Source organism: Microtus pennsylvanicus, chromosome 21, assembly GCF_037038515.1.
Source record: "Microtus pennsylvanicus isolate mMicPen1 chromosome 21, mMicPen1.hap1, whole genome shotgun sequence".
Classification (NCBI taxonomy): Eukaryota; Metazoa; Chordata; class Mammalia; order Rodentia; family Cricetidae; genus Microtus; species Microtus pennsylvanicus.
Genome location: NC_134599.1, coordinates 19,055,981 through 19,071,324, shown reverse-complemented (window position 1 = coordinate 19,071,324; position 15,344 = coordinate 19,055,981). Strand labels below are relative to the sequence as shown.

General features: G+C 42.2%; 2 protein-coding genes across 7 annotated transcripts in view; one reads left to right on the top strand and one right to left on the bottom strand.

Moving 5' to 3' along the window:
* Babam2 (BRISC and BRCA1 A complex member 2) overlaps positions 1–7,931 on the bottom strand; it is a 384,660-nt gene extending 376,729 nt beyond the window's left edge. For 2 of the 3 annotated variants that reach the window (XM_075955398.1, XM_075955401.1), the window contains exons 1-2: positions 7,801–7,931; positions 3,892–4,043 (exon numbers count right to left, since the gene is read on the bottom strand). In XM_075955398.1, the coding sequence (XP_075811513.1) occupies positions 3,892–4,019 (128 nt within the window). In that variant the 5' untranslated portion in view covers positions 4,020–4,043; positions 7,801–7,931. Of the gene's footprint in view, positions 1–3,891; positions 4,044–4,524; positions 4,547–7,800 lie in introns of those variants that run through there. The other variant, XM_075955399.1, reaches the window with a different exon arrangement.
* Positions 7,932–8,252: 321 nt separating this feature from the next.
* Rbks (ribokinase) overlaps positions 8,253–15,344 on the top strand; it is a 91,484-nt gene continuing 84,392 nt past the window's right edge. For 2 of the 4 annotated variants that reach the window (XM_075955033.1, XM_075955031.1), the window contains exons 1-2: positions 8,260–8,382; positions 13,564–13,695. In XM_075955033.1, the coding sequence (XP_075811148.1) occupies positions 13,639–13,695 (57 nt within the window). In that variant the 5' untranslated portion in view covers positions 8,260–8,382; positions 13,564–13,638. Of the gene's footprint in view, positions 8,383–13,563; positions 13,696–15,344 lie in introns of all 4 variants that reach the window. The other 2 variants (XM_075955032.1, XM_075955030.1) reach the window with 2 other exon arrangements.

The window sequence follows — 15,344 nt, the reverse complement described above, 5'->3', positions numbered from 1 at the left end:
TGTATATATATATATACACATAGAGAGAGAGAGAGAAAGAATGAAGACATGCTCAGGGGAAAAAGCAATGTGAAGAGCCAAGTGAACATCTACATGCTAAAATATTAAAACTGCCATCTTTAAATGGACCTGTTGCCTCCCAGAACAGCAGCTTCCTTCCAGACAGACTAAGCAAGCTAGAGACAGACGCAGCCCAACTGAGCTCAATCATAAGAGCGCACACCACTCATCGTTTAAAATTACCCTCTTTAGTAATCAAGTACTTACACTGAGTATCTATTTTTAACTAAGTAACAAAATTCAGAACATGCACAAAAAAAATGCAACAGGTACTTGTGGGTGGATGAGATGTCACAGCAGATGCCCCAAACACAGCCATGTGCCAGTAGGGTTGAGTCACTTGCAATATGCCAAAAAAGGCTATTAAGGCTCAGCTGCCACAGGTTGCAGGGAGCTGCTTTCCCCATTAGACTTGCCAGGCATCATCACAGAGTGCTGATCAGACACTTAGACAACATCAAGATTACTAAACTCACTAAAAATGACAAAGTACGGCATCCTGCAAATAGAACAAGCCTGTGAAGTTGCCACACAACTTCAGAACGTTCATGGGAAAATTCCCTGTCATTAACAGCAGCCCCTTGGGTCTCAGTATATATTCTATCTAAAGGGATAAATCTGGAGTTGGTCAGATGGCTCAGTAGTTAAGAACACTTGTTGCTCTTGCAGAGAACCCAGGAACTTGGTTCCTAATACCACATCATGGTTCACGACCCTATGCTAACTCCAGTTCGATGGATCCAACACCTTCTTCCAGCCTCTACGGCACCAGGCATGCACACGATGCCCATATGTACATTCAGGCAAAAAACTCAAATGCATAAAACAAAATAAATAAATCTAAAAACATGTAAATAAGTGTAAAATTTTTAAAAAATAAATCTAATGCTGTAATATATTTTTGCTATAATTTCAAGAGTGTCTGCCTGTTTGTCAGGGAATGTCAATTTTTAGAATGATGTATAATAGAATTAATTATGTTAGCAAGACAATAAAAAATCTCCCAAGCTACAAGAACAAAACTACTCTGGCCCTGTAAGCAAGTAGCCTCTCTGTGAAACACCTATCCCATCACCCACTCGCCTAGCCCATGAGGCACCATAGCAAACTCACAGAAGCATACAAATAAGTTCAGTAAGATCTCCGTCCTTAAGAGACTGATGGCCTAGCGATGGAGCTTAGAAATGCACATAGTCCTAAAGATACAGAAAAATCCAAGGTCCATAAGGGAAGTGAGGATGAATTATCACACTTTAAAAAAAAAAGAATCTTGCTTTTATTTGGAACTTGCCTGTCTGTTCAGCTGATCAATCAAATAAGGAAAATGGGTACTAAAATAGCATCTCTTCAATTACTAACAAGATTGTCCTTATAACCTCCAAAATATCTCCTCAGATGATACTTTCTGTGTGCACTGTGCCCTACATGGAGTAAACAAAAATTAGAATATGGATCTCAACTATAGCCCATAACCCTGAGCACTACAGGTCTAAAAGAAAGAGAAAAGAGAAACGCTAGTCAACGAAATGGTTCAGTGGGTAAAAAGGCACTTGCCATCCAAGCCTGACGACCTGAGATCAATCCTGGGACTCAGGTTGTCCTCTACTTCCACAGATGCACTGGGGAATATACATGTTCACATACAGAGACAGACGAAATATAAATAGATACAATAGAATAAGATAAACAGCCTAATAAGTATAACTAAAAGAAAACCAAAAATGCAACATATGAGGTCACTCATCTCCTGGACCCCTCTCTGATGCTGTTGCTGTACTTCTCAATAAAACCTTGTTTGCTCTCTCTCTCTCTCTCTCTCTCTCTCTCTCTCTCTCTCTCTCTCTCTCTCTCTCGCGCCTTGTTTGCTTGCTTTCTCTCGCTCTCTCTTTCTCTCTCTCTCTCACACACACACACATACACACATACACACACACAAAGTGGTATTTCTAGTAAGAAAAAAATGAGGAAATGTCAAAACATCAAAAAGTCACTTGACAGACCTCCCAAAGACAAACGCTGGGAACCAATAATGACAGATATTTTACTCCCTGGCTTACAAAGAAGGTACACCCACTAAACACATCAGAAATTGGGATGATCATATATTAAAAATGTATAAAATGTGCCTAATGTGTCAAGCACACTGCAGTGTTGAGGTCTCACCTCCTGGCTGCATGGTTGAGTGGCTGTGGTGTCTGTTATCCCAGCTACTCAGGAGGCTGAGGCAGGAGGATGACATAAAAAGACATGGCCATCATATAGCCATGCATCGGATGTGCTGAGGAGGAACAAAACCGCTATAGCTCTTGGGGAACGGGTACATTCTGATTTGAATGCAAGAAAGCGTAGTATAGAGGGAGGGAAAGATCACAAAATATCTAGCCAATATTCTTTAAGAATGCCAAGGTCAAGCTGGGTGGTGGTGGCACACACCTTTAATCCCCACACTTGAGGGGCAGAGGCCAGCCTGCTCAACAGAGTGAGTTCTAGGACAGCTAGGGCTGTTACACAGAAAAAATCTGTCTTGAGAAACAAAACAAAACAAAACAAAAATCAAAGAATGTCTATGTCATTCAAGACAAAGAAAGACTTAAAAAGAGAGAGAGAGACAAGCTAGAGAAACTGAAAATACTGACAATTAAATACAATTTGTATTCTGGATTAATCTTTGTCCACAAAAGAGGAAAACAGCTAATCTTAAATAAGAGCTATAAAATGATCAATAATGGTAAAAACAATGTGAATTTCTGTCCTACTTTGCTTCTCTGGTGCTCTGAGAAACAATGGCCACAAACAGTCTAAGGGTGGGCTTATTACACCTTCCAGGCTCGAGACCATCCCTGAGGGAAGCAAGGGCAGGAACACAAGTGGGAACCCGGAAGTAAGAACTGAGACGAGAGCCAGACCTGGAGGGGTGCTGACTGCTAGCTTGCTCCCCCAGGATATTGCCAGCAAACTTCTCATACAGTGCAGGCTAACATGCCCAGAGATGGCTCTGCCTACCAGACTGAGCCTTCTTCCTCCACTATTTGAAAATCATGAAAATGCCCTTCAGACATGCCCACAGGTCAGTCTTATAGAAGCAATTCAACTGAGGGTCCCTCTTCCTAGGTCTGTCAAGTTGACAACCAAAATTACTACTGCAATTTCCTATAATATTTTTCCATCTTTTCTGTAGATCTAATTTTATTTCCAGATGAAATGTATGGCAGGCTTTTCCACTTCATTTTTCTTTTTTTCTTTTTTGTTTTGTTTATGGGTTTTTTGTTTTCTATTTAATACAACATATCCGGGTGTGAGACTGGACGTTTTAACCCCATTGTGAAGAGTGACCCATTCTGGTTAGCTATTGCCATTTTTGTATTAAGGGAGATTACCAAATGATGGCAGACACGGCAGCTCTACACCCAATTCATACAGGATATGTCCGGTTGCAGTAAACAAGAAAACAAGCCAATGAAAGAAGAACACACACGCTGAAACCCAAAGAGATAAGCCAGAAAAGAATGCATGAGAGGTCCCAATAGAAATAAATGTCCACGCATGGACATATACACTTATGAAATAAGTAAAATGTCAAGAATTAAATAAAACCAGATGAATTGGGAACTGGCATGTAACTCTTTGGTCAAGTTCTTCACTAGAATGTGTGAGACTCTGAGCTCAATCTTCAGCGTGCATACTGAAACACACACACAAACATTTTTTTAACTCAACTAGATTAGCCAGTAATGAGAGCAAGACTTGAAAGCTACCTGTGATGGACAATTTTCATGACTCCGGTAAGAAAGGTTTATTGTAAAGCAAAGGCTGAGTTAGCTCTGTACATACCCAGACTTCAAGTCCGTTATTCTCAAACAGTTTGTAGCATCCAGCCCCACCTTTCCATTTCGGACCACGCTAGATATGAATGGGGACAGCATTGGAGAAATCCGGTTCAAGGCAATTTCTGGAGACATTTTAACTTGATTTATGAATCACCACTGAAAGCAGAAAGAAAGCAAAGTGATCAGTATACCAGATACAATACAGAGATAAAGACGTACCAAGTTTCCTGGAAGCTAGCACGGTGCTCAGAATGTTTCTCGTATGAGCAAATGCTCTATAACCCAGTAACACCTCTACCATTGGTCTTCCGGAAGAAACCAGATCCCTGCTGCTCAGACAGTCAGGGCATGGGCAGCTCCATGCTGTTCAGGAATGAAAGGAACCCTTGAAGAACAATTCCCTCCTCCTTTCCAAAGACAACAGCATAGTCCCCTTAAGCTGCACAGCTGCACAACACAACTGGCCCTTCTAATTTGGTTGAGATGGAGAAGCCTTCCCTAACAGTCCCTTCCTAGTAACACACAAAACACATGTCGCTGAGTTAAGAAGCCCTCCATCCATGTCCCCACAAGGACAAAGAGCTTGATGGGTGACAACACACAAACTCTAAAGCAAACACAACCAATTATTACTTACTAGAAACCGTTTATGGCTGAATCCCTTTCTTAATAAGTCCTTCCATGATGGATTGTAATTACCTGTATACATGAACTCTCTCCAACAAGACTACAACGCAAAAGTCTCACATCAACAAATGCGTTCAACATACACTTAGCATCCAGTAACATTTTAATAATAAATAAATTAAGTGGTAAGTTCAAATAATAGTTTTTAGCCAAATTTGAAGCAAGCTTTATTAACTACTGGCCAGGACCATGGTCAGGTCTATACCTGAGACCCATGCTCAGAATATGGGCTCAAATAATAGATTTAATAAAAATAAACTTCAAAAGTATTTTAAATAAATGATTAAGGGGAGCAAAGCTGGAGAAATATTTAGGGATGGAGAGAGTATACCCTCAAAAACTGATAGGGTGAGGGGCACCTAAGGAAATGGTTCAGTGAGTAAAAGGCTTGCTGAGCATGTATGAACATGCATGAGTTCAGACCCACAGCAACCACATAAAAGCCAGTCCCAGAGACACACATAAGTAACCCAGTACTCAGGCTTGCAGCAGACACAGACACTATACATATACACACAAATATATCATGCACACACACACTATATCTATACACACAAATAGACCATGTACACTCACATACACTATATCTATACACACAAATATATCATGTACACACACATACACTATACATATACACACAAATATACCATGCACACACACACTATATCTATACACACAAATAGACCATGCAAACACACATACACTATACATATACACACAAATATACCATGCAAACACACATACACTATACATATACACACAAATATACCACGCACATACACATATACACAAATGACGGAAATAAATACAGTAGAATCTGAGGAATAAGTGAAGCAAAAAAAATGTACTTAACACTTAAATTATAAAAACATACTCCTGTCTAGATACTAAGCACCAAAAAGTAATTGGGTCTTTTTGTCTTTAATTTGAAGGTACTACGCCACAACATCTATATCCTTGATAATACAAAAGCAATAAATCACATCAACACTGCTTGGATATTAAAAAAGCCAGAGGAGAGAGTGCATAAATTCCTAATAGTCTTCTAAATGAAAGCTGCTACTTCAGAGGTGAATAAGTCAATTCAAATGATCGTTGTCTTTCTCAAACTGAAAGGTTAATTCCACATTGAGAGCTAATTAATTTCCACCCAGTTACAATTATGAGTACCTGCTGTTCTGGTTCTAGTTTCTACACACTGTGGCACATAAGGACTTACAAGCTCTGCTAAATTGAATACTTGTTTATCATTTTTGAATAGTAATAAAGGAATGACTATAGAGATCTTTCCAGAAAAATACCATGGTGACACCATGATGCCATCCAGAAATATTTCTGAAATGGCTGAGCTTTATACCACATACTTTAGTTCCACATGATTCTTTTCTGACTCCTTGGGAGATGCCTTCCCAATACCATTCTAATGCATCATCACAAGCGAGAGTAAATGCGTCCTCTGCTGTGCTATCTATCATAAAAGAATACACATTTCGTAGCGTCGCATCACTCCTAAAGCACGTCTACATGCGGTGTTGCCATCCATAGTCTAAGGCTGGTTTCTAGTTCTGACAACAAATGATTTTTGTCATGATTTTTTTTCCCCTCGGTACCTACCATTTTACCTCAGATTTCTTAAGAAATAGAAACAAAACTAGCACATTCTAAGCATCACACTTGAGCTATTACTCGCCGCTCTGGACAACTATCCAACCCCCCCCCCACATACACACACAAAGCAGTTTCTTAATGACTATTGTTTCCATTTTATAAATACAAAACTAAAGGTCAGCAAGACCAAGTGACTTAATGTCACACACAGAGCAAACAGAAGGATTAGAATTCAAATCCAGACCTCTCTCAAAGTCCGCTATTCCTGCTTTCCTCTCAAACACTCATTTCATTGGCCACTGCAGAAAGCATCAAGGTGTAGTTTTAATTTTTTTTCTTTTTTCTTTTTTTTTTTTGATATTAACACTTTTTTTTAATTCTTACTTTTTAAAGCGCACACCTTGTCAAAATTGAGGACATGGTCAGGAATTTATCCACATAATTGCTTTACAATTAGAAACCAACTAGGCTATTGCTGACAGAGGGCTAATGCCAGCCTGACTGATTAACTAGCTAAATGCCAGAAGAAACAAGCTGACTGCAGACGCCAAACCACGCTAGTGATTATGACAGCCGCTTCCACTGCAGCAAGTGTCAAGACTTCCGGATCACACCTGAGGGAATGAATTTCTGTCTTTATTTCCAGAGCGGCCATAATACAATTTTTGACTGTGCAAGGTTTTGTGCAGCTCTTAGATGTTTCAGTTTTGAAGTGGGAATTCTCTAACAAAGAGGGAAAACTATACTGACTCCAAAACCAGAAATTTGGAGGAAAAAATAATGGTCCTTTGGTACAATATGCAGGGATATGTATGGGTTGGAAACATACCCCCCACACACACACACACCCTCTTTTACACATGGCATCATTATAACGGATCTCAGAGGCAGGAATTTTTGGTGGCCAGCTTTCTTGAATGCTTGTTTTGCAATTTGTATTTCTTTCCTGATTTTGACGTATTTCGGGAGGAAAATGCAAATGTATAATATTTATAGATATCTGCTGCCGCAAGGTAAGGTCGCATGAGGTCTTTCGGTGGGCTGGCTATCTAGGGAATACAAAGACGTATAACAAGCACCGACCAGGCTTTTGCAATTAGGAGGATGACAAACACGGAAACATGTGCCCCGTTGACGTCATGGAACGGAAAGGGGTGGCCTCCTGCTGCATCACGTTCACGTCATATGGCGCACGAGGGAAGTTACGTTGGGGGAGCAATTTCTCCACTGGGCAACATCGGGGAGGGACGGGAAGAGCGAACCGGTTCCGATCCAAAGAATGGCCGGCCACCCATTCTGAGGAAAACCTAAAGGGATCCGACCCTTTCTCCCAAATTGTATGATTCCCCCCATCAAGCGCAAAAAGAAGCAGGGTTCATCAGGGGCCAGGAGTGAGCAAGATGTGTGGAGAGAGAGAGAGAGAGAAAGAGAGAGTAGCCTTGGGTCTTGGGGGCTCGTTCTTGAGGGGATCCGCGTGCTGGGGGCGAGCGGGGCATCTTTGGAACGCGGGCCTTCTCTTGAGGAAGAGGCTAGCTCTCTGGCCATACTCAAACATGGCTCTCTGCGCCACCTGTGCGACTGAGATCCAACCTCCCCGCACCAGCCCGGGTCCAGGTACCTGGAACTTAGTCCGATCAGTAACCGGCGACTAGACGGGGTACAGGTTACCCGAGCGCGCCCCCGACCGACGCACCGACCAGCGCGCGAATCGCGGGCCGGATGCGTGCGCGCTCCCCCGGACGTCCAGCGCCCCCTCCGGAGCCGGGCGGGCGTGCGCGTGCCCGCGCCGAGCCCAGCCGGAAGCTAGGCAAGGCGGCCCGGTAGTGCCTGAAGGTTCGCCGCGGCGGCCTCCTTCAGCCGGGCGAGCAACGTCGCCTCTCGCCGTGGCGGCTGAGCCCTGTGCCGTGAGGCGGGGCGAGAACATGGGTCTTAGAAGAACCGGGAGCCGCCGGAGGCCGGGGATGTTTCACGGGCATTAGGGTGGGCGACCCAAACAGGCGTGGGGGGACCAGCCGCGTCGTTAGGGAGGAAGGAGCGGCGTCTCTGGTTACGGGTTCAGGCAAAGGGCAAAGGGCAGCGTCGGGGTTGAGCTAGAGCAAGGTTTAGTAATGGCGGCGTCTGGGGAGCCCGGGAGGCCCTGGCAGGAGGAGGTGGCGGCAGCAGTGGTGGTGGTGGGTTCCTGCATGACCGACCTGGTCAGGTTAGTGCGGGGCCGCAGCGCAGGGTCTCGGGAGGGCGAACCACACTGTTGGGTGCTCGGGCCTCGGATCTGTGGGCACCCACCGTGGAGTTCTGCTGTGAGCTTCGGGTTTTCCACAGCGCGGCTTCTGACTTGGAAAAGGCAGAATTCAAGTCTGGAAGTCAATGACAAGGGAAGGGACTGGGCGCCACTGAATGACAGCTCTGATGCCGATAGACACCCCACTCCTCCCTCCCCAAACACCTGCACCTGGTTTTTTGGCCAGGCTGTCCCATGATATTTTAACTTCTGAGAGAACGGACCTAACTTATAGGGTTGTTATGAGGACTACAAGAAGTGTTTTGTCAACCCGACATACCAGGGTATTACTCGATTGAACACGTGTGAAAGTGCAAAAGCCACCTTTTCACTCTGTCGATTGCTGGCATTCCTGCAGTGTTTCATATTTACAGTTTATTTTTGTTTAGAAATGCAGGTGTGGGTCAATTTGGTGGTAAACCCAAGTGGGAGTCCGAAAAAAAGAAAAAAAACAAAACATAAGAATTATAACAAAACTCCATGATCAAATAGTGATGAAAACTATGCTAAATGAAAATAGTTGAGCTAGAAGACCTCATCTGTCCCTAAACCTTTTCCCAGATGATAAGAGAGAACCTTGAAATTAGGCCTTGGTGTCATCAAAGTAACCAAATCCTCACACCAAACTACCTATATCTACTTTTAAAAATAGCTCCAGGGTCTTCATATATCCAACTTAGTCTTGCTAAAAATAATTACAAATTGTTATCAGGGACATCAAGGTGGCTTAGGACAGTGGTTCCAAACCTGTGGGTCGTGACCTTTTGGGGGTTTAATATCAGATATTTATGTTATGGTCCTTAATAGCAAAATTACAGCTATGAAATTGCAATGAAAAAGTTTGATGGTTGGAGGTCACCATGACATGAGGAACTGTATTAAAGGGTCACAGCACTGGGAAGGTTGAGAACCACTGGCTTAGGGGATAAAGGTGCTTGTCCGAAACCTGATGACCTGGGTTCAGTCCCTGGAGCCCATTGCAGTGGAAGGACAAAAACTGACTCTTGGGAGTTCTCTGGCTTCCTTCCACCGGAAGGACAAAAACTGACTCTTGGGAGTTCCTGGCTTCCTTCCACCTGTGTAATGCACACATACACATGCAATAGACAGGACAGATAAATATATGTTATCAAATTAACAAACTTAACGTCAAAGGATGGAACCCAAAAGGAGACTAGTAGGGGCAGCTGTGATTGACAGAAACCTCAGATGGTACAATGCAGGGACTGGAGTCGATGGCTCAACAGTTAGGATCACTGTTTCACGGGCACCAGTAATCCAGCCCAAAGGAATCCCACACCTAGCCTCTGAGGACACTGCGTTCCTGTACCCAACCCCACACACACACACATACACACATTGAAAATTTAAAAATCACTTTTAAAAGTGTAGCAATAGCAAGAGAATTTTAAATAATTTAATTTAACACACTTTTGTAGGTGTGGAGCTGGAATTGAACCCAGGGCCTTGCATGCCAAGTGAGCACTTTACCACTGAACTACACTCCTAACCTTTTATTCTTTTTTGTTTGTTTGTTTGTTTTTTCTAACCTTTTATTCTTTAAGACAGAGTCTCACGAAGTCCCCATGCTAGGCTTGGACTGTGTAACTCAGGCAGGCCTTGACCCTGCTATCCTACACCACCATGTCTGACTCCAAATTTTAAATTTTGATTTTTCAGAAATATTTGAGCTGCAGGCTTTCTGCATCACTTGGGAGGTAGGAATGATTTACCACATTTCTAAAAGGTTACTTAAAAAATGTAACCTAGACCATGTATGACATACCAAACTTAAACATTTACTGTCTGGAGCTTATAGGAACGTGTGCTGACTTCTCTAGAAAAACATTCATAAGCCTCCTGACCAAGTGTCTCAAACTGTAACTACATTGTCTGCCACTAAAAACAGTCACAGTCATGTCTGTCTTGGCATAACTTATGACAAGGTACAGTGTCATCCTCTCGGAGCCCGTCATAACTAATGATATTTCTAGTGGTGGTTCTTCAAGAAAAGATAAAATGCAGTATTCATTTTATATAAATATGGGGAGTATGTTTAACTTTAGAAATAGTTCCATCAAAAACATACCAAGTTGAGGGGTTGTTACTCAGTTGTGCTTGTGAAAAGCCCTGAGCTCAGTCCAGCACCTTCTGTGAATCTTGACCAGCAAATACTGCACAGACCTCAGTACCGTCTGCAGTGCTTACTCCTCAGGCTCAGGGCGTGAGGAATAAGCAGTGGAAAAGGCTAAGTTTATGATGTCGGAATTTTAAAGTCTTATTATTTCAGAGATGGAGAGGGTTTAGGGGATATTGGTCCAAGCCCCTCAGTTTATAGATAAGACATCCAGATTCATTCACTCTGATCTCTGCATAAAATTGCATCTGGCTCTGGTAGTTACAGATGTGTCATGAGTGTATTACTTTCCTATTGCTGCTGAAACAATTTGCCGCAGATGTAACTGACTTCATATTAGTGTAGCTCTGGCGGTCAGCCATGCACTCACTGAACTAAAATCAAGGTGTCAGTAGGATAGGCTTCCTTTCTGAGGGATTTCACTTTTGTACCTTCTCTGTACTGTTTTCATCAAGACCCCTTCATCTGCATAGTCAAAGATGGCATCTTTCTGACTCTTATTCCATGTGCACTGTGAAAACCCTTGTGGGGGCTGGAGAGATGGCTCAGTATCAAGAGCACTGGCTGCTCTTCCAGAGGATCCAGGTTCAATTCCCAGCACTAACATGGCAGCTCACAACTGACAGTAACTCAAGTTCCAGTGGATCCGACTCCCTCACAGACAAGCAGGTCAAACACTAATGCACATAAAAATAAGAAGAAGAAAAGAACCCTTGTGATTACATTGATCCCAGCCAGGTAGCTCAAGATAATCGCCTTCCTTTATAGTTTCTTATTGGCTTATTCATTGCCTTAATACTCCCTTGCTGGTATACGATATATTTGCAAGTTGTAGAGATTAGAATATGAATATCTTTTAAGAATATTTTACCAACAGTGTAATATGGACATCAAATAACCATCACTTAGGGAACTTGGGGAACCTTTGGATCTTTTCAGTCCATCCTCATATTTTACAGATGAGATGACCAAGAGTTTAAATAGCTGACCCCCGATCACACAGCCAGTTGGAGGCGTAATGAAGGCTGGAGCCCAGGTCTTCCAGAGTTGTCTTTCCTCCTAGCATTCTGTCTTTTTGTATAGTCTGTGTGGAAATTTACAGTCTCTGTATTCCCTGTGTATCTTGGACACTGATAGGGAATAACAACTAAAGCTCTTCAGAACTAAAAATAGCATCTTCATTACTCTCCTTCATCCGTGCATTTAACCATAGTCAGCCTAGACATCATGCCTGTACTATAGAATCACTTTGGAAATAAAACTGCTTCCCTAACTAAGCCTCTTTGGAAGGCATCCAAGTCCAACTTACTTTATATATTACTGTGTGCCAGACACTGCTAATTCAATCAATGAACTTTTTTTCATTTTTAATTTTAGTTCTCTATGTGTAGTAAGCTCTGTGTAGTAATAATTTTTAAAACTCATTAGCTCATCCAACTGACACTGTTTAATACCCATCTGTATTTATCAATATCCTTTCTTCTTGAACACTCATGTCTAGGGTTTCATGTTGTGTCAGGCATGATGGCACATGCTTGGAATCTCACACTTGGGAAGTGGGAGAAAAGAATCATGACTTCAAGGTCATCCTTATTCCACATGGATTTTAAGGCCAGTCTGGGCTACATGAAACCTTGTCTTTAAAAAAGGTTTCATGTTACAAAGGAAAGCGAAGTCAAGCCTGTTCTTAGGAGAGATAAAGTTCCATGAAAATACATGGTCATTTTTTTGTATGTTCAGTGTACAGTTCCTCTTTAATCATACTTTAAGTCCCTGTTTCTTCTGTTCAGCCATTCTTTTCAGTCATTCAATTAATTTTTATTGCATTTACACTATGTACCAGTTTCTACCCTACGTAGAAAAGATACACAACAAGAATGTCGGCTTTATGAAGCTACAGTAGGAGAGACAGTATAGGTAAAAATAAGCAGATCACACAGTGTGCTGGGTTAAATGCTTCCAAAGAAAATCACAAAAGGGCGCATAGGGATGCTAAGTTTAGATCCTCAGCCAAAGAAAGCCTCCCTGAGAAGTGTGATTTTGCATAAGTACCTAAAGCAGGAAAGAAGCAAGAATACATTAACTGACAGAAGAACACTCCAGGCAAAGGGAATGGCGTATGCAAAGGCCCTGAAGGATTAACAAGGAGTCGGTTATTTCTGAAGGAGAAAAGATTGGGGAAGAACATAGGGTCATACTCTGGGTGGGATAAAAAGCCACTGGATCTGAGAAGAGTGCTGTGACCTGACAACGTAATAGAGTCACTGGAGACTGAGGATAACGTGAATGCAAAGTTAAGAAACAGACAAATTCAGAGTGGATCTCTATTACCTCCGGGTTATTTGGAAGAGAGGGCAACTGAAAAAATTTGCTGAGGGGATCAAGCCAAAGTTGTGTGGCTCTGCCGCTGCAAGGGGGAAACTGACCTTTGCCGAGAGACCAGAAGGACTGTATCACACCTCGGGGTTGAGGGGTGAGGGTTGGAGTACCCATCAGACATCTGACCTAGTATATTGAAGGGGCCAAAGGGGCAGATACAGGAGTGTGGTGTTCAGAGAAGTCCAGTGTAGAGATACAAATCTATAAATGTGTCATTGTGTATGAATATTTAATGCCATGAGGCATGATGCCTCCCTTTCAGTCTCTCTGCAGCCCCAAACCTTGTTCTAAGTACAGATTTAATACAAGTTTCCAAAGCAATCGACTGATGTCAGCTAACACCTGTGTTGTCATTTTCCATGCTGCCAATGGGAAGGGGTGACTTCAGAGAGAAGGCTCAAATTCACTCAAACTTGTAACTTGATCCTTAGCAAATCAGAAAATGATTGTTTAATTCGCAAAAGATCTTAAGATACTGGAATAAGGGAAGCAATAAACTTAGATTACTTAAAAAAATAAAAAGGAAAAGAATTTTTTTTAATGGGCTAAAGAGATAGCTCAGCAATTAAGAGCAATTGTTCTTGCAGAGGACCCAGGATCGAGTACCAGCACCCACACTGTGTGGCTCACAACTGCCTGTAACTCCAGCTCCAGGGGCTCCAATGCCCTCTTCTGGCCTCCATGAGCACCAGACACACACCAGGTGCACATTTGTGCAGGTAAACTCCCATCCTGCCTTTCTGATGCTGTAACATCAGGCCTAATAAAAGGCTTCTAGGAAGTGAGGGGAAGCTGACAGAAATTTCCTTCTCATGGCAGCTTTGGAGCCTGGATTGGGCTAAGGCATAGTATCAGATCAGGAAAATCTCTTTGTACCCTGGATTGGACTAAGGTATAGTATCATATTAGATCAAGAAAATCTCTTTAGGCCACGTTTTCAGTAAAGTAAAAACCAAAGAAACATTAGTCTAAAATTATCTGACAGCTCCTGATATTTGAAAAATATAATGCCATTCTTCATGATTTCTGCTCTTTTAGTTTTTAAAAGTTTGCTTTTAAGTTGTAAGTCATATTTTAAAATCAGTATTTTTAAATATGTTTCTGTCACTTGTATTCTGTAATGCCAAGAGAAATCATGAGAAATTTGCTAATTTTGATACCTCCAGTGAAAAGAGATGCTTTAACAAGTCAATTCCAAATGACAAGAAAGAAGCAGAGTGTGATAGCAAGCACCTGCAAACCCAGCAGGAGAGGTGGAGGCAGGAGAATCAGTTCAAGGCCAGCCTCGGATATGTATGGAGTTCAAGATCGGCTAGGGCTAAATGAGACCCTGTCTGCCAAAAGGAGAGGGGGGGGAGAAAGGGAGAGAGAGATTGCTGTTAGTAAACTCTAACTAGCTCTTCTGTGATATGGGGAAGGACAAACATGAATGCCAGGGAATTTTGCTTCAGAAGTTTGATGATTTGTATATAAAGACAGTGAAAATATGCTAGCCACTGGAGAGATTGCAGTCAGTAAAGCATGAGCCAATCTCTGAAGCGGGTGCCCACAAGTTCTCTGGAAGCACAGAGAAAGCTTTACAGAAGGAGGTAGATGCTGAAGATGGGGAATCCCAAATGACCTGAGATGATCCCAGTGCTGTTCTCCATGCTTCATCTTGCCTAACCAAGGCTACCTTTTGACTATAAGTGTGTGTGTGTGTGTGTGTGTGTGTGTGTGTGTGTGTGCGCGCGCGCGTTTATTTGTTGTTGTTTTGGGGTTAAGTTTGTTTTTCTCGTGACAGCATTTCCCTGACTGTCCTAGAACTCATTTTATAAACCAGGCTGGTCTCAAACTCACAAAGATCCACCTGCTTCTGCCTCCTGAGAGTCGGGATTAAAGGTGTGTGCCACTACTGCCTGGCTTAAATATAGTTTTAATCCCCACTTTTATGGCCTTGGAGGATACACTTTCTTTGTATCATATAAGAGTCCGTGGCAAATTTGCAAGAATGTCTTTGAGATCTTAACCCTTCACATGAGCGTTCAAACCTTTCAATATCATTGCCTTATTTCACAGTTATTCTCTGACTGGCTTGTCTTGAAGTGTGTCTTCTGCTACTGCCAAGTCAACAACAAATTATCTTTGTGTATGGTTGGTTTGTTGTCTAAATAAAACTTGGTGGTTTTCCTTGTTTTTGTTTTAGGTTTGGGGTTTTTTTTGTTCGGGATATTTTGTTTTAGTTTGTTTTTTTTGTTGTTTGTTTCCCAAATACATCACATCTTAGGTACTGACTTTTCCTTTTGTGTTCAGAAAAAGGAATCTTAAAATATAGTTCTGTAATATTGTACAAAGTAATTTGTGCAGTAGCTTCTGAGCACCCTCTATA